Source organism: Leucoraja erinacea, chromosome 36, assembly GCF_028641065.1.
Source record: "Leucoraja erinacea ecotype New England chromosome 36, Leri_hhj_1, whole genome shotgun sequence".
Lineage (NCBI taxonomy): Eukaryota > Metazoa > Chordata > Chondrichthyes > Rajiformes > Rajidae > Leucoraja > Leucoraja erinaceus.
The window spans coordinates 14,391,218-14,410,937 of record NC_073412.1 but is presented as its reverse complement, the minus strand read 5'-3'; the positions used below and the strand labels follow the sequence as shown (position 1 = coordinate 14,410,937).

The 19,720-nt window shown below is 50.2% G+C and overlaps 1 protein-coding gene across 1 annotated transcript in view; it reads right to left on the bottom strand.

The window, feature by feature from the left end:
* The window catches only part of tln2b (talin 2b), a 321,397-nt gene that overhangs the window by 171,447 nt on the left and 130,230 nt on the right, over window positions 1-19,720 (bottom strand). The window contains 6 exon segments of the mRNA XM_055662804.1: window positions 1,935-2,036; window positions 4,152-4,307; window positions 10,153-10,257; window positions 10,825-10,888; window positions 11,437-11,564; window positions 14,338-14,480. Of these exon segments, the coding sequence (XP_055518779.1) occupies window positions 1,935-2,036; window positions 4,152-4,307; window positions 10,153-10,257; window positions 10,825-10,888; window positions 11,437-11,564; window positions 14,338-14,480 (698 nt within the window).

The window sequence follows — 19,720 nt, the reverse complement described above, 5'->3', positions numbered from 1 at the left end:
CAAGTTACAGCAGTTCGCAGCGAGAAATCCTCAGCCACTATGCACCTCACCGGACTATCTTTGATTTAGCCCCTGAAGAAGGATTTTGACCCAAAATGTCACCCATTCCTTTTCTCCAGAGATGCTGCATGGCCCGCTGACTTACTCCAGATTTTTGTGTCTATCTTTGGTTTAAACCAGCGTCTGCAGTTCCTTCCTACATATCTCTGATTGGACTAAACGTTATCCCGTTATTCCCCTCATCATGTATCTGTGCAGTGTGGACAGCTCGATTGTAATCATGTGTAGTCTTTCCAGTGAGTGGATAGCATGCAACAAAAGCTTTTCACTGTACCTCGGTACAGGTGACAATAAACTAAACTGAAACACAGTGTGAGACCTGTGGAATTGCTGTGTTCATTGCACGAGAGACATTCACAGGCATCAAATCCTCTCTACACCTATGATTTCACAAACGGAACCTGCTTCTAAAGAACGCCAAGGCTGAGCTGAGAGCAGTCAAGCCGTCGCTGATAAAGACACACAATGCTGGAGTACTCAGAGGGCCAGGCAGCATCACTGGAGAAAACAAAGGTGACATTTCGGGTCGGAACCCTTCTTCAGACTGAGAGACAGGGGAAAGAGGAACGAGAGATATAGGCAGCATCCTGGATAAATTAATGGAAGTTAAGCAAAAAGAAATGAAAATCAAAGAAATGTAGTGCCCACAATGGTCCATTGTTGTCTGTGGGGGTAGGTGATATGGAGTTATACAGGACGAGGGTGAAACTTGTACGATGACTAGATTGGGGGAGGGATGGAGAGAGAGGGAAAGCAAGGGTTAGTTGAAGTTAGATAAGTCAATATTCATACCGCTGGGGTGTAAGCTGCCCAAGCTAAATATGAGGTGCTGTTCCTCCAATTTGAGCTGGGCCTCACTCTGACAGTGGAGGAGGCCCAGGACAGAAAGATCAGATTGGGAGCGGGAAGGGGAGTTGAAGTGTTTGGCAACCGGGAGATCAGGTAGGCGGAGGCAGACTGAGTGAAGGTGTTCGGTGAAATGATCGCCCAGTCTGTGCTTGGTCTTGCTGACGTATCTGAGTCCACGTCCACGGAGAACAAACTTGGAATCCCAGGTCAGAGCTGGGAGAGTACCTGTCCAGGCCAGTACTGGTGTTAATGAGGAACAGCCCGGACCCTCAGTGGAGGCCATGTCGCAGATTCCCACAGGTTTCTTCACACTTTGCCTCCTACTAGTATTAGAACGTGTTCACACTGGTTCATTGTCCAATGTAATCAGCACAGAACAAAGACTCCGGTAGTTACCATGTTGGGGGAGGCTGGTGATGGGGGGGGGGTGGGGTCGGCAACGAGGGGGAGGCTGGTGATCGGGGGGGGGGGGGGGGGGGTCAGCAGCGAGGGGGGGGCTGGTGGGGGGGGGGGGGGGGGGGGGGGGGAGGTTGGTGATCGGGGGGAGGGGGTGGGGGGGAGTCTGGTCGGGGGGGGCCCGGTTGGCGACGAGGGGGTGGCTGGTGATCGGGGGGGGGGGGGCGGGAGTCTAGGTCGGGGGGGCGGGTCGGGCAACGAGGGGGTGGCTGGTAATCGGGGGGGGGGGGGGGGGGGTTGGTGGCGGGAGCTGGGGTGGGGGGCTTCGTCAATGGGGGGGGATTTGCTGAAGGGCGAGACCCCTCGAGGCATGGGCTCTCCATTGATAGACAAATAGACTGGAATAACTCAGCAGGTCAGGCAGCATCTCTGGAGAACATGCATAGGTGATATTTCGGGTCTCGACCCTCCATCACAGTCCAAAGGCCTGAAATGTCACCTATTCCTTCTCTCCAGAGATGCTGCCTGTCCCGCTGAGTTACTGCCGCTTTCTGTGTGTGTAGACCAGCACCAGAGTTGTCCGTTTATTCTGCTCACCGGTGCTTCGATGACTCCTTCCGTTCACTGACCTTTTTGAGGATGATGTCGATGTAACCGGCGATGAGCTGTGAGATCTGCTCCCCCTCAGTCGTCTGCACTGAGTAGTAGCTCTCCTGGTACTCTCCAAAGTCCTAGGGTGAAAGAGAGAGAATGGTAGCAGGCAGTGTGATCAGTCAGTGCGTGTGGGCTGTGGCCTGGCCTGGACAGTCACCAGCACACACGACGGCATCACCGGCTGCCAGTACCTGCCCACGCCCACAATGGCCGTAACACACCGTATCACCAAGCTGGCTGGCATAAGGTGCTAGACACAGAATCCCCTTTTCAGTTTTTTATTTGTAAAAAAATTTGAAAACCATGTATCATTTTCCTTCCACTTCACAATTATGCGTCACTTTGTGTTGGTCTATCACATAAAATCCCCATAAAATACATTTACGTTTGTGGTTGTAACGTGACAAAATGTGGAAAAGTTCAAGGGGTATGAAAACTTTTGCAAGCCACTGTAACTCTCTCTTGAAAGCATCCAGAGAATTGGCCTCCATTGCCTTCTGAGGCAGAGAATTCCACAGATTCACAACTCTCTGGGTGAAAAGGTTTTCCCTCATCTCCGTTCAAATGGCTTACCCCTTATTCTTAAACTGTGGCCCCTGGTTCTGGAATCCCCCAATATCAGGAACATGTCCCATCGTTTCCTGTCCCATCGTGTCCAATCCCTTAATAATCTTATATGTTTCCCTCCCCTTCTACACTCTCCATCCTGACACGAGGTGCAACCCACAGTATCTCACCCCCTCCATAGATGCTGCTTGACCCAAACAGTTCCTCAACAAGTTGGTGTTTTTGCAACCGCAACTGAAGCCGGTTTTGTGTGCTGAGCAAGTATGTAGTATGTATTGTTGATCAGTTACAGGGTAGAAGGCAGGAGAGTGGGGTTGAGAGGCAGAGATAGATCAGCCATGATTGAACGTTACAGCACAACAACAGGACCTTCGGCCCACAATGTCTGTGCTGAACACAATGCCAAGACCATCACTTATCTACCCGTACATAATCCATATCCCACCATTCCATGCACATCCATGTGCCTGTCCAAACTACTGAAGACCGCCCACCAAGAGCTCCGTGACGCGGTGAAGTTTGGCCACAAATATCTGCTCCTCGCCAATATCTCTGCAAGTCCAGGACTCTCAAAGCCGGAATCGATATCCTCCGTGATCTTTCTACTGTGATCTTTATTCAGTGGGTGGTGAATCTGTGGAATTCTTCGCCACAGAAGGCTGTGGAGGCCGTCAGTGGATGTTTTTAAGGCAGAGATAGATAGATTTTTGATTAGTACGTGTGTCAGAGGTTATCGGGAGAAGGCAGGAGAATGGGATTGAGAGGGAAAGATAGATCAGCCACGATTGAATGACGGAGAAGATGTAATGGGCTGAACGGCCGAATTCTGCTCCTTTGAACTTATCACTGATTATCACTCATGCTGCAGTTGTATAAGACGTTGGTGAGACCACATTTAGAGTATTGTGTTCAGTTCTGGGTACCATGTTATAGGAAAGATGTTGTCAAGCTTGAAAGGGTTCAGAGAAGATTTGCGAGGATGTTGCCAGAACCTGAGGGTGTGAGCTATAGGGAGAGGTTGAGTAGGATGGGTCTCTATTCCTTGGAGCGCAGGAGGAAGAGGGATGATTTTAAAGAGGTGTAAATCATGAGATTAATAATTCAGGTAGATGCACAGAATCTCTTGGCCAGAGTAGGGGAATCGAGGCCCAGAGGGCATAGGTTCAAGGTGAAGGGGGAAAGATTTAATAGGAATCTGAGGTAGACAAAATGCTGGAGAAATTCTGCGGGTGAGGCAGCATCTATGGAGGGAAGGAATAGGTGACGTTTCGGTTCTCGACCCTTCTCTCCATAGATGCTGCCTCACCTGCTGAGTTTCTCCAGCATTTCTGTCTACCTTTGATTTTTCCAGCATCTGCATTTCATTCCTAAACATAGGAATCTGAGGGGTAACTTTTTCACACAATGGGTGGCGGGTGTATGGAACGAGCTGCCAGAGGAGGTCGTTGAGGCTGGGACTATCCTAATATTTAAGTAACAGTTAGACAGGTACATGGATATGACAGGTTTGGAGGGATATGGACCAAATGCAGGCATGTGTGATTAGAGTAACTGGGGCATGTTGGCCGGTGTGGGCAAGTTGGGCCGAAGGGCCTGTTTTCACACAGTATCACTCTATGACCTACCAGAGTGAAGCTCTTTGGCGATGCAGCCCAGCGTTTGACCGTGGTGAGTGGCCACTCCTGCATCACATCCTTCGTCCTTTCATCCACTCGCAACACCGAGTCTTTGGTGATGCCCAGTAGCCGAGGCACCAACTTATTCTTCCCCTTCATCTTCTCCTGAGAATCAAACACGGGTCACGTTAGAATCTGCCTGTGTAAATGTCCATTGCAACACTCAACTGGCCACAATCCACCCACCCACTGCATTGATGTAGCCACTGGGAGGATGCCGGGTACTACTGGGGTTCACAGCAACCATCCGCGGGCGGCACGGTGGTGCTGCGGTAGAGTTGCTGCCTCACAGCGCCAGAGTCCCGGGTTCCATCCTGACTACGGGTGCTGTCTGGATGGAGTTTGTACGTTCTCCCTGTGACTGCGTGGGTTTTCTCCGGGATCTCCAGTTTCCTCCCACACTCCAAACACGTGCAGGTTTGTAGATTTATTGGCCTGGTATAATAGTAAGATTAAACGAGTACTTACCAGTACGAAGTTTGATCTGTATTTTATGAGGAGTTACGATGAGGGATTACGTGAAGAACCCACCCAGCGCGCAGGCGCGGCATACATCCAAGCAGCGGTGTGGAATCACAGATAGACACTAGTTGAAGTAAAGATAGTAAAGACCAACGAGACATTAGTCCGAATTTGATCTATATAATGAGGGTGGGAGCGGAGGGCACGTAATCCCTCATCGTAACTCCTCATAAAATACAGATCAAACTTCGTACTGGTAAGTACTCGTTTAATCTTACTATTTTACTTCGGAGTCACGTGAGTGACTACGTGAAGACTTCAAAGGTCTGTGATTTCAAACCGTGTAACAGTTATATCACTCACTGCCGAAAGATCATCGAGGGAGGAAGTGGTAGCTAAAGACCAACAAGTTTGTTTAGTTATAAAAGAAATGTTTATTAACTATAACAAAAAATAGCTCCCATGGGCTTTAAATCATAACTTTGCGGTTTTTAAAATGGTATCCGCAAAGACGTCCTGTTCCATCAGCGGTTTCCTGTAAAATCGTTGGAATGTCGATTCCCTTGACCATCCCGCTGCTCTGAGGATGTGGTCTAGGGGAACCTGCATCCTATCCGCCGCTGAGGTGGACGCTGCCCTGGTTGAATGGGATTTAAAAACATTTGTGTTAATCCCTGCCATGCTGAGGACCTGTTTCAACCATCTGGATAATGTTTGGCTGGTCACCCGTCCATAAGGCTTTCTGTGGTTAACCGATAAGGCTTTTTCTCTCCCTCTAAGCGTTTGGGTTGTGTCTAGATAATGATGAAGGTGGGTCACCACACACAGCCTAGGTTCTGGAGGTTAAGCCCGGAAGATCAACGGGGAGTTTGTTGTACCTGGTCTACTTTGTTTTACCAACCCTGGCATGGTGAAAGTAATGGTATCTGGGGTGGTCACCATGTAGTTCAGATTTAGCTGATGGAGCGACTGAACGCTGTGAGCTGAGACAAGCGCCATGAGCATGAAGGTTTTATAAGTGGCCTGTTCCAGGCTCAGGGATCCCACCGGAGGCCAACCTCGAAGGTGTGTCAGAACTACACTCACATCCCACATGTGAGTGTATCTAGGTGTAGGGGGTTTGGTATTAAAGATCCCCTTCAGGAGTCTGATGACCAGAGGGTGGGATCCCACACTATGCTGTTCTATCGGCATGAGGTATGCGGACAGTGCGCTCCGAGCCGTATTGATGGCACTGTAGCTCATCTTGAGATCATGGTGCAGGTGGGCCAGGAACTCCAGCACATCCGATATCGAAGCCGTCTTGTAGGATGTCCCTGCGTACAGCCAGTACTGTTCCCATTTCCTGATGAAGGTCAGGTACTGTTTCTTGGTGGAAACTCGCAGGGATGCCGACATGGTGGTGATTGTTCTGTCTGATAACCCCAATCCCCGGTAAGGCCTGTTCAAAATCTGGAAACCAGGAGTTTTCCAATTTTTGGTGGCATGGATGGCTAATGCCAGTTACCGGGTGAGTCAATAATTGGGGGTGGTGTTGAAGGACCATTGGTGTCTCTACCACCATGTCGTGGAACATTGGGAACCATGGTTGGGTAGGCCAGTCGGGCACGACCAGAATGCCAGAGGCTGAGTCTGCCTGAATTTTCTGGAGTACCCGACTGATGAGGCAGAAGGGAGGGAAAGCATAGAAAAAGAAATTTCCCCAATCCAGCGTGAAGGCATCTACCGCTGCTGCCTCTGGGTCTGGTTCCCAAGCCACATACATGGGTAGTTGGTGATTTAACCTAGACGCAAACAAATCTATATCTGGCGTACCATATTGCTTGACAATTTTAGCAAATAATTTTGGGTCCAACATCCATTCGATGTTGTCGTTGAATTTTCGTGACCTGGTGTCCGCCACTAAATTTAGCTTGCCTGGTAAATAGGCAGCTGATAGCCAAATATGTCTCTCGACACACCATTGCCAGATTATAGCAGTTAATTTGTCGCATGATACTGATTTAATGCCACCCATGTGCTGGATATAAGATACTGCCGTAGTGTTGTCGATCATAATTCTAACATGCACGTGCCGCATATCAGATGCATATGCTTTTAGCCCATAAAAGGCGGCGAGCATTTCCAAAAAGTTAATGCCCAGTGATTGTAGTAGCGATGCCTCTGAGTTAGTCCATCTGCCACCTGTGCTGTCTATGGAGTTAGTAGCTCCCCAGCCTAAAGCACTGGCATCCGTTGCAATGGTTATGTTAGGATTGGTTACGGCGATAGGACTGTGACTGTGCCAAATATTGTCAACCCACCACTGAAGTTCTGATTTGGCTTCAGCGGGTAAATCCATTTTGCGATCATAATGCCCCCTATGAAGGCGTAATGCATGAGTCCTTGCTCTTTGTAGATTTTGATAATGCAAGGGCCCATGTTGGGCAGCCGGAAATGCTGCTACTATAGAGCCAATAACTCTGGCTACATGCCGTATTCTAGGTTGCGGTGTAGCAATTAAATGGCTACAAGCTTCAATGAGTGAAACTGTTTTGTTTCTGGGCAGAGTGACAGTCATGTGAATCGTGTCAATAGTGAAGCCTAAGTAATCCATGTTAGTAGTAGGCTCCAATATTGATTTATCTGGGTGAAGGATAAAACCCAAAGTTTCAAGGAGTTGTTTAGTGGCTAACACTCCTGTGACAGCTTGTTCCCGTGTTCTTCCTAATATGAGAACATCGTCCAGATAGGCCACAACTAAATGTTTTAGTTCTCTCAATTTCTTCATGGCCACTTTAAGAATTTTCGTAAATAGTCTGGGAGCTGTCGTTAAACCATTGGGCAAAGCTCGGTACTGCCATAGCTGGCCCCTCCAGATAAATTTCAGATATTTAAAGTAATCTTTATGAATGGGTACCAAATAGTAAGCATCTTTGATATCTATGCTTGCCATGTAGTATCCCTTGGAGATCAGTTGTCTGGCAGTGACAAATGTCTCCATTTTGAAATGTTGATACTCAACAGACTGATTGAGTGACGTCAGATCAATAATAATGCGACATCCACCATCTTTTTTGGTTTTGAGAAAAATATTTGATACAAATTCTTGCGGCTCGTGTGTGGTCATTTCTATGATGCCTTTAGCCACGAGCCGATCAAGTTCAGCTTGTCCTTCTACCTTCTCAACTGCCGAGGGAAGGAACACCCTTTGGGGCATGTGCTGAACTGGCGGTTCTACGCCTGGTTTGAACTCAATTTTGTATCCACTAATACTGTTGAGTATAAACTTATTGTTAGTAAGGGAGCACCAAACATGCTTGAAGAACCTCAAACGTCCCCCTGTTAATACTACACCCTTTGTCTGTGTATGTTGACAGGAACCAGACCCACCTACCTCCATGTTCACTTGTGGGGTCGTTTTCGGTGGGTCTGGCCCAAGGTTGTCCGTGTTGGTGCTGCGGTGGGGCGGCGCATCTTCCCACGGCTCCGCCCTGGGCCCCGCTCTAAAAAAGAGCACTGGGGGTAGTGGGAGGCGGTCACCAGGCTTTCACCAGCTCGGTATCTGCTGGTGGCTGCCGAGCCGTGCGGCCAACTGGGTGTCTTCACCCTGCTCGGTCCTGGCCCTGCCCTCATGAGGCCTACTGGTTTTGCCGCCTCTTCCAACTCCTTGAGCCTTTTGGCCAGATCCGCACCAAATAGCAGCGCCTGTCGTTCGGGCGCTGGAGCTTTACAGAGGCCGGCATATGTTGGGTTGAGGGCAGGCCTGATGTTGTCCCGCCGTAGGTTATTTAGCTCATACGTGGTGCTGCACATCAGTGCGAGGGCATCCTGCTGGGGTATGGTCAGGTCTTCATCCCCAACGGACCGAGCAAAGGCGGTGACGGCTGCTGAGTGGAGCTTCAGGACTCGCTGCATTTTGACTTCCTGAGCCCTGATTTGCTGCCCCAGCTGGTTCCAGATCTGCCCATTGACCGTCTTGACCCTCAGCGCCTCGCAATTTTCTGGCGCGATGTAGTTGTCAAGGGCCTGCTGGACAGCCTTGTCCTGCAGCGGGTTGTTGGACAGCCTGTTTATAGTGGCCGCCATTCTGGGTGGCAACACCATCCCAGTTGTTGGTGGTGCCGCATATCGGCCCACTACACCCAGTAGCTCTTCTTCCGGCACGCCCGGCATGCTGACGATATCCTCCGCCTGCCCTTGGGATAGGCCAGCCCAGTCCTGGCCTCCCTTACTGCCCTCGAACATAGAGGGTACAGAAGGGTGTGGAGAGGAGGAGGCCAAAGCCCGTCCTCCTGGGAGATGCCGCATCTCCTCATTTATCATACGCTCGAGGAGCTGCCTCATGCAGCTGATCCGAGCGTCTCCCCTTTTCGGTGGGGGAGAGTGTTCCCGTTCCTCCGAATCATCGGAGGACACCGGCCGGTCGGTTTTATGTGTCGCCTTCCTCCCTGTGCGGGGCGTTGAAATCTGCAGCACTGGGGGCGGCTCGGTGTCGGGTGAGCGGGAGCGTTGAAAAAGCTCCTCCGCTGCGAGAGGCTGCCGTCCCGCTATGGACCCGTCCTCGGGTGGAGTTGGGCAGGCAGTCCTCCTGGCTGGTCGCTTGCGAGAGGCCATTATTCTCTCTAGCGCGACTCTGTAACAAAAAAGGCACTTACCTGAGGTCTCGTCTTTATGCTGCAGCTGGAGAGCCTGGCTCCAGCTGCTGCCGCTGTTGCACTGCTGACGTAATGCCGCGCCTGCGCACTGGGTGGGTTCTTCACGTAGTCACTCACGTGACTCCGAAGTAAAATTGTAAATAGTTTCTAGTGTGTGTAGGATAGTGTTAGTGTGTGGGGATCACTGGTCGGCACAGACCTGGTGGGCCGAATGGATAATTTCCGTGTTGCATCTCTAAACTAAACATGGATACACACAGGTGGACAGGCAGCAGCTCTGGAAATAAGGAACGGGTGACTTCAGACAAAGTCTGAAGAAAGGTCTCGACCCAAAACGTCAGATGCTGCCTGTTACTCCAGCAACTCCAGCATTTTGTGTCTATCTTCGGTTTAAAATAGGGAACGAGTTTCAGAAAGGGCAACTGACCCAGAATGTCTATGCAGAGCGGGACATCTGAGCGCTCACAGTCAGTGCCTCTTCCCTGTGCGGGGGAACACAGTCACTGAATGTAGACACGAGGGATGGATATACAGTCAACCCTCCTTGTTGCCGACCTCTTTATCACAGACTTCAGTCATAGTGGACACACCTACTGACGTTCACCGGCTGGATAGGCTGCCGATGCCCCCTGACTACCCCCCCCCCCCCCCCTCGACCCCCCCCCCCCCCCCTCCCCGACCCCCCCCCCCCCCAACCCCCCTTCCCCGAACCCCTCCCTCGAACCCCCCCTCCTCAACCCCCCCCCCCCCCGACCCCCCCTCCCGGACCCCCATTATCCGTTATAATCCATTACTCAGTTATACCAACAATCGCCAATACCGTACACCACCCCCCCAGGAGGAGCCCCTACCTTGACCAGGAAGAAGGAGACCCCATAGGTCCGCAGTGAACGGGCCAACTTCACGTACTTCACTTTGGCTTCAATCTCCGTCATCTCCCCGCAGTTTTTGTGATCCTGACGGAAGAAACCAAATTGTGAAACTTCATTCCCTCGTTCCCACAAAGAACCATCAAAGACAGACACACCGTGCTGGAGTAACTCAGCGGGTCAGGCAGCATCTCTGGAGAGAATGGGTGGGTGACGTTTCGGATAGGGACCCTTCTTCAGACCGAGGAACGGTTCCAATCCAAAACATCATCAATTCTTCCGAAGTCAGGATGGAAGTCAGAGGGGTTTCGAGGGGGAATGGTGGAGGAGTGAGAGGGGGTTAGGGGGTGCCTGACCCTTGTGCAGTGAGCTGCCAGAGGAGGTGTGGGGCAGAGTGGAGGTGGCACGGATCAGCGGACAGGGCGAGAATTGGCCAGAGGCTGCGGTGGACAGGCAGCCAACAGATCAGTGAACACTTTCCTGAATCAATCTGACCCGAGCCACAGGGATGTGGGGAGGACAGTGAGAGCTCACTCACGCACATGGGAGTGGGGGGGAGGGGGGAAGGAGGGGGAGGGAGGGGGGGGATGGTGGAGAGGGGGGGGAGTGGGGGGAGGGGGAGGGAGGGTGGTGGGGGTGAGGGAACTTGTGTACCTGGAATATCTTCTTCTCTGCGTTGCGCTGCTTGATGTATTCCTTGGGCAGGAACTCCTTCAGGCTGGAACACAGCGAGCGAGCGGGTTTGTTAGAGACGGCGAGGGCCCAGGCTTGGCACCACCCTGGAGCCGTGCCCACCGCACCCACCGCACCCACCACTCTCCCCCCCAGCCCCCATACTCTCACACAGCCCACCTCTGTCCCACCCTCTACCTGCAGCCCCCACCACCAAGTAACAACACTCCGTCACCAACCAGCCCCATCACAGTCCCACCCCACTCCACCACCAGCTCTGCCCTCACCAGCCCGGCCTCACACTATGATGCACCCCCCCCCCCCCATGGTCACCCCCATCGCCCCGCTCCCCTCATCCCCTCCCCCTCTCCTCCCATCCCCTACTCTCTCCCCCCCCCATGGTCGCCCCAACCCCCAGCCCCCCCTCCCCCACGGTTTGGGTTCCCCCCCCCCCCCCCCCCCCTCCACCCCCCCCCCCCCCCCCCCCCCCCCCCCCTCCCCCCCCCCCCCCCCCCCCCCTCCCCCCCCCCCTCCCTCCCCCCCCCCCCCCCCCCCCCCCCCCCCCCCCCCCCCCCCCCCCCCCCCTGCACCTACTCGAGGAAGCCGGCCTTGTGCTTGTGCTCCACATGGGCCCCGAACTGGATGTGGGCCTGGATGCCCCCAAACTCACAGGCCTTGTCGAACGACACTGGGTGGGAACCGTTCAGGATGTCGTCCCGCGCCTGCACACACAACACGCACCGATCCGTGAAACATCACACAACACGCATGGCCCCGTGAATCGTCAGAGAACATGTATCAATCCGTGAGCGGCCACAGGCTCTACGAGAACCGAGATGGTGGTCCCTCTACTCAGGGATTCTCCCACTCTACATCGGGGACCTGGGGTGGAGGGTACTGCACCGAGGTGTCCCTTTGCAACCTGTTTCTCTCGGGGTTCACAGACTCGCCAGCCGCCTGCCACTGTTGCGGGCTGGAAGTGTCTGTGTACCACGTATATATGGAGTGTGTGATGTTGCAGCCCTGATCCATTATCTAAAGGGGCTGCTCCTTGCCTTCTGGCTGTACTTCTCATCCACCGTCCTCATCTTCGGACACCGTGAGCGTAGGGGAGAGGGCCGAGGATGTGCTGATTGTGTTGCTCCTGAGCCTGGCCAAGCTGGCTATCCACGAGTCACGGCACCAGGCGGATGAGGGCTCTGCCCGAGCCGGCTGCTGCCCCTTTTCCGGGCATACGTCCGCGCCCAGGTGGTGTTAGAGAGGGACTACGGGCTGTCCACGGGCACCCTGGGGGATTTCCGGGACCGCTGGGGACCGCGGGGGGGTAGAATGTATCCTTGACAAGTTGTTTGGATAAGGTTCTGATTTTGTATTATGGTGGAAGGTGTGATACCACTGGTTTGGTTTGTAAATATAATGTTATCATATAATATTTGAATAGATTAATTTTGATTCGCAGGCAGATCGGGTGCTCAACAAGGCTTTTGGCACTTTGGCCTTCATCAGTCACAGTATTAAGTTTAGAAGTTGGGAGGTTGCAGTTGTATAAGACGTTGGTGAGGCCACATTTAGAGTATTGTGTTCAGTTCTCAGCACTGTGTTAGAGATGATGTTGTCAAGCTGGAAACATTACAGAGAAGATTTAAGATGATGTTGCCAGGACCAGAGGGTGCGAGCTATAGGCAGAGGTTGAGTAGGCTGGGACTCTACTCGTTAGAACGCAGGAGGTGTGTAAGATCGTGAGAGGAATCGATCAGATAGATGCACATAGGACATAGGTTTAAGATGAAGGGGAAAAGATTTAATAGGAATCTGAGGGGTAACTTTTTCATACAAAGGATGGTGAGTGTATGGAACAAGCTGCCAGAGGAGGTAGTTGAGGCTGGGAGTATACTAACATTTAGGATGCAGTTAGACAGATACATGGGTAGGACAGATTTGGAGGGATGTGAGCCAGACACAGGCAGGTGGGACTAGTGTAGCTGGGACATGTTGGCCGGTGTTGGCAAGTTGGGCCGAGGGGCCTGTTTCCGTGCTGTATCAGTCTATGACTATGTAACTCTATATATAAAACTAGAACATCATGGCCCCATGAATCGTCAAAGACACGCATGGATCAGTGAACTGGCACAGAACACGCATGGATCCATGTATCGCCAGAAAACATGCATGTATATGTGAATACACAGACACACACGCCTGCATAACACGCCTGGTTCCATGAATCCACAAATCCCTGAACCAGTTTACGTCGCGATCAGAAATGGCTGAGGGGACGGGGACGGGAGAGTGTGATGACCACTCGGGCAGGTCAGAGGTCACCAAGTCCTTTACACGTGGGGCATGGAGGTGAGGGGGGGGATATAAGAGGGGAGCTCAGGGGCAACTCTTTCACTTAGAGGGTAGCCTGTACCTACACCGAGCTGCTCGAGGATGCTGTAGAAGCAAGGGGTGACATGGTGGCACAGCGGTAGAGTTGCTGCCTTACAGTGCCTGGGACCCGGGTTCAATCCTGACTACGGGTGCTGTCTGTACAGAGTTTAAACATTTTCCCCGTGGCCCGCGTGGGTTTTCTCCGGGTGCTCCGGTTTCCTCACACTCTCCAAAGACGTGCAGGTTTGAACATTAATTGGCGTGTTAAAATTGTAAATTGTCCCTCGTGTATAGGATAGTTAAGGTGTACAGGGACCGCTGGTTTGCGAGGGCACGGTGGGCCGAATCTCGAAACTAAACTATAGTAAACTCGGCGTAGGCAGTCCCAGCTCCCAGGCCAGCGAGCAATGAGGGCAAAACAAACATCTGTTTCCACACACTTCATATTTCAATACTTGGGGCATTCACTGAAGTTCTGCTTCACCCAACAAGGCACCTTGGTCCAGAGGCCCAGAAACTGGATCCAACCCAAACCATCCAATACCCCAGCAACACACTGGAACCACAGGACACTCCTGTAGGGCAGGTGCTGCATTTGACGGGCGCAGAGAAGATTTACAAGGATGTTGCCCGGACTCGAGGGTCTGAGCTACAGGGAGAGGTTGAGCAGGCTCGGACTACTCAATGGAGCGCAGGAGGATGAGGGGAGATCTTATAGTGGTGTACAAAATCATGAGCGGAATAGATCGGGCAGATGCACAGAGTCACTTGCCCAGAGTAGGGGAATCGAGGACCAGAGGACAAAGGTTTGAGGTGAGAGGGGGGAAGGCTAATAGGAACATGAGGGGCAACTTTTTCACACAGAGGGTGATGGATCAAATTACTGGAGGAGGTAGTTGAGGCAGGTACAATCACAACATTTAAAAAACAGTTAGACATGTACATGGATAGGACAGGTTTGGAGGGATATGAGGTGAACGCAGGTAGGTGGGACTAATGTAGCTGGGACATGTAGGCCTGTGTGGGTAAGTTGGGCCGAAGGGCCTGTTCCCCTACTGTATCATTGTATGGCAAGCAGGTGGACACAAACAGTTCCCCCACCACCTGCCCCGAACCCTCTACCTGTACGTAGAGGAGGTTGAGCTGCACGGGGTCCCGGGAATCCACGTTCTGGTCAGAGTAGAAGAACTTCCTTCGTAACAGCAGCGTTTCATTTTCATCGACACCTTGTTCCCGGAATGTACGACTGTGGTCTAACCAGTTCACTGTCAGAGACAGAAACATCAGCCTCTGCTCACACAGACACAGTATACACAAACCCCCACTAGACATAGGGGCAGAGTCAGGCCATTCGGCCCATCGAGTCTGCTCCACCATTCCATCATGGCTAATCATGTACACTCTGGAGTTTAGAAGGATGAAAGGAGATCTCATTGAAACATATAAGATTGTTAAGGGCTTGGACACGCTAGAGGCAGGAAATATGTTTCCGGTGTTGGGGGAGCCCAGAACCAGGGGCCACAGTTTAAGAATAAGGAGAAAGCCATTATGAAAGGTAAAAAAAGAGAAGTCCTGAAAGAAGAAGAAAGAGAGTTAGGTAGAGAGTTAAGGAGAAGGACTGCAATGGTAACAATCTCAGGATTACTGCCTGTGCCACGCGGCAGTGAGAGTAGGAATGGAGCGAGGTGGAGGATAAATGCGTGGATGAGGGACTGGTGCAGTGGGTATGGATTCAAGTTTCTGGATCATTGGGACCTCTTTTGGGGAAGGTGCGACCTGTACAGAAAGGACGGGTTGCACTTGAACTCAAGGGGGACCAATATCCTGGCGGGGAGATTTGCAAAGGCTACTGGGGAGACTTTAAACTAGTATGGTTGGGGGGAGGGACTCAAATTGGGAAAGCTAGCAGTCAGTGTGTGAAGCAGGAGGCAGAGAATGGTTGCACTCTGACCCAAAATGTAGGGGAGAGAGAAGAAAAAGACAATAAACAGAGAATAAGAGAGGGTGGGTTTCTTAAATGTGTATATTTTAATGCTAGGAGCATTGTAAGAAAGGTGGATGAACTTAGAGCCTGGATTGACACCTGGAAGTATGATGTTGTGGCGATCAGTGAAACATGGTTGCAGGAGGTTATACAGAAAAACTGGAGAAACTCAGCGGGTGCAGCAGCATCTATGGAGCGAAGGAAATAGGCAACGTTTCGGGCCGAAACCCTTCTTCAGGAGGGCTGTGATTGGACACTAAATATTCCAGGATTTCGTTGCTTCAGGTGTGATAGAATTGGAGGGGCAAGAGGTGGAGGTGTTGCATTGCTTATCTGGGAAGATATTACAGCAGTGCTTTGGCAGGATAGATTAGAGGGCTCGTCTAGGGAGGCTATTTGGGTGGAACTGAGAAATGGGAAAGGGGTAGCAACACTTATAGGGGTGTATTATAGACTGCCAAATGGGGAACGAGAACTGGAAGAGCAAATATGTAAGGAGATTGCAGATATTAGTAGTAAGCACAAGGTAGAGATTGTGGGAGATTTCAATTTTCCACACATAGACTGGGAAACACATTCTGTAAATGGGCTGGATGGGTTGGAGTTTGTAAAATGTGTGCAGGATAGTTTTTTGCAACAATACATAGAAGTACCTACTAGAGAAGGGGCGGTGCTGGACCTCCTGTTAGGAAATGAGACGGGTCAGGTGGCAGAGGTATGCGTTGGGGAACAGTTCGGGACCAGTGATCACAATATCATTAGTTTCAATATAATTATGTAGAGGGTCAGAACTGGACCTAGGGTTGAGATTTTTGATTGGAGAAAGGCTAACTTTGAGGAGATGCGAAAGGATTTAAAAGGAGTAAATTGGGACAGTTTGTTTGATGGGAAAGATGTGGAAGAGAAATGGGGGACATTTAAAGGTGAAATTTTAAGAGTACAGAATCTTTATGTCCCTGTTCGGTTGAAACGAAATAGTAAAAATTGGAAAGAGCCATGGTTTTCAAGGGAAATTGGACACTTGGTTCGGAAAAAGAGAGAGATCTACAATAATTATAGGCAGCATGGAGTAAATGAGGTGCTTGAGGAGTATAAAGAATGTAAAAAGAATCTTAAGAAAGAAATTAGAAAAGCTAAAAGCAGATATGAGGTTGCTTTGGCAAGTAAGGTGAAAGTAAATCCAAAGGGTTTCTACAGCTATATTAATAGCAAAAGGATAACGAGGGATAAAATTGGTCCATTAGAGAGTCAGAGTGGACAGCTATCTGCAGAGCCAAAAGAGATGGGGGAGATATTGAACAATTTATTTTCTTCGGTATTCACCAAGGAGAAGGATATTGAATTATGTGAGGTAAGGGAAACAAGTATAGTAGCTATGGAAACTATGAGATTCAAAGAAGAGGAAGTACTGACACTTTTGAGAAATATAAAAGTGGATAAGTCTCCAGGTCCGGACAGGATATTCCCCAGGACATTGAGGGAAGTTAGTGTAGAAATAGCAGGGGCTATGTCAGAAATATTTAAAATGTCATTAGAAACGGGAATAGTGCTGGAGGATTGGCGTACTGCGCATGTTGTTCCATTGTTTAAAAAGGGGTCTAAGAGTAAACCTAGCAATTATAGACCTGTTAGTTTGACGTCAGTGGTGGGCAAATTAATGGAAAGGATACTTAGAGATAATATATATAAGCATCTGGATAAATAGGGTCTGATTAGGAACAGTCAACATGGATTTGTGCCTGGAAGGTCATGTTTGACTAATCTTCTTGAATTTTTTGAAGAGGTTACTCGGGAAATTGATGAGGGTAAAGCAGTGGATGTTGTCTATATGGACTTCAGTAAGGCCTTTGACAAGGTTCCTCACGGAAGGTTGGTTAAGAAGGTTCAATTGTTCGGTATTAATGGTGGAGTAGCAAGATGGATTCAACTATGGCTGAATGGGAGATGCCAGTGAGTAATGGTGGATGGTTGTTTGTCAGGTTGGAGGCCAGTGACTAGTAAGGTGCCACAGGGATCTGTGTTGGGTCCTCTGTTGGTTGTCATGTACATCAATGATCTGGATGATGGTGTGGTAAATTGGATTAATAAGTATGCAGATGATACTAAGATGGGTGGGGTTGTGGATAATGAAGTAGATTTTCAAAGTCTACTGAGAGATTTATGCCAATTGGAAGAGTGGGCTGAAAGATGGCAGATAGAGTTTAATGCTGATAAGTGTGAGGTGCTACATCTTGGCAGGACAAATCAAAATAGGACGTACATGGTAAATGGTAGGGAATTGAAGAATGCAGGTGAACAGAGGGATCTGGGAATAACTGTGCACAGTTCCCTGAAAGTGGAATCTCATGTAGATAGGGTGGTAAAGAAAGCTTTTGGTGTGCTGGCCTTTATAAATCAGAGCATTGAGTATAGAAGTTGGGATGTAATGTTAAAATTGTACAAGGCATTGGTGAGGCCAATTCTGGAGTATGGTGTACAATTTTGGTCGCCTAATTATAGGAAGGATGTCAACAAAATAGAGAGAGTACAGAGGAGATTTACTAGAATGTTGCCTGGGTTTCAGCAACTAAGTTACAGAGAAAGGTTGAACAAGTTAGGGCTTTATTCTTTGGAGCGCAGAAGGTTAAGGGGGGACTTGATAGAGGTCTTTAAAATGATGAGAGGGATAGACAGAGTTGACGTGGATAAGCTTTTCCCACTGAGAGTAGGGAAGATTCAAACAAGGGGACATGACGGGAATTAAGGAACTGAAGTTTAGGGATAACATGAGGGGGAACTTCTTTACTCAGAGAGTGGTAGCTGTGTGGAATGAGCTTCCAGTGAAGGTGGTGGAGGAAGGTTCGTTTTTATCATTTAAAAATAAATTGGATAGTTATATGGACGGGAAAGGAATGGAGGGTTATGGTCTGAGCGCAGGTATATGGGACTAGGGGAGAATACGTGTTCGGCACGGACTAGAAGGGTCGAGATGGCCTGTTTCCATGCTGTAATTGTTATATGGTTATATTTAGAACGGAGACAGGAAACACTTTTTCTCACAGGTGTGGTGAGTCTGGGGAATTCTCTGCCTCAGAGGGCGGTGGAATTATAAATAGCGGTCAGGGGATATGGGGAGAAGGCAGGAACGGGGTACTGATTGGGGATGATCAGCCATGATCATATTGAATGGCGGTGCTGGCTTGAAGGGCCGAATGGCCTCCTCCTGCACCTATTGTCTATGTTTCTGTCCCTCTCAATCCCATTCTCCCGCCTTATCCCCATAACCCCTGACACCCATACTGATCATGACCATATCAAAGATAGACACAAAAAGCTGGAGTAACTCAGTGGGTCAGGCAGCAAGTCTGGAGAGAAGGATGGGTAACGTTTCGGGCAGAGACCCTTCTTCAGACCCGAAACGTCACCATTCCTTCTCTCCAGAGATACTACCTGTCCCACTGAGTTACTTCAGCTTTTTGTGTCTATCGTCGATTTAAACCAGCATCTGCAGTTCCTTCCTACACATGACCATGTCAATCGGCTGCCGTCTGTGGCAATGATTCACCACCCTCTGAATAAAAAAATTCCGCCTCATCTCCATTCTAAAGGTGCGGCCTTTTATTCTGAAGCTGTGGCCTCTGATCCTAGACTCTCCCACATCCTCCCCACATCCACTCTATCCAGACCTTTCACTATTCGGTAAGTTTTAATGAGGTCTCCCCTCGTCCTTCTGAACTCCAGCGAGTACAGGCCCAGTGCCGTCAAACGCTCATCATATGTTAACCCACTCATACCTGGGATCATTCTCTGCTCCCTCTCCAATGCCAGCACATCCTTCCTCAGATGAGGTGCCCAAAACTGCACAATATTCCTAACGTGGCCTCCAGCCCCTCAGCATTACGTACTTGCTTCAATGTTCTAGTCCTCTTCAAATGAATGCCAGCATTGCACTTGCCTTCCTTCCACCGACCCCAGCCACACCCCAACGCCACTCACCGCTTCTGTACTGATCCAGTTACCCCCCGAGACTCTGAAATCACACGTCAGCCCACCACATGGTCTTGGAGTGCCCTCTCTGTTGTACCCACAGCCCCCTAACCCTGCGTGTGAGTACAGAGGCAGCAGTGGGGTGCAGTGCTCAGCTCAGTAGCATCACCAGACCGGCTCAATGCCCAATGCCTCCAGCCCACATATGTGCGTGTGTGTAGAACTCTATCACTCATTCCCACAGTGACCGAGCATTCTCCAATACTCCACATGAAAGTCCTATAAAGCTGTATCATCACTTGCTGACACTTCTACTCAATGCCCCATGGAATGAATGCAAACATAGCATCAGCCATCTTTACCACACTATCTGCTTGTGTTGCCATTTTACCAGCTCAGTTTAATCCCCATCTGCCATTTCCCTGCCCATTTCTACAGCTGGTCTATATCCTGTTACCTACTTTGACAGCACTCCTCACTATCCGATGACTCCTTGCAATGAAATCTCCTCCCACACTCCAAAGACGTACATGTTTGTAGGTTAATTGGCTTGGT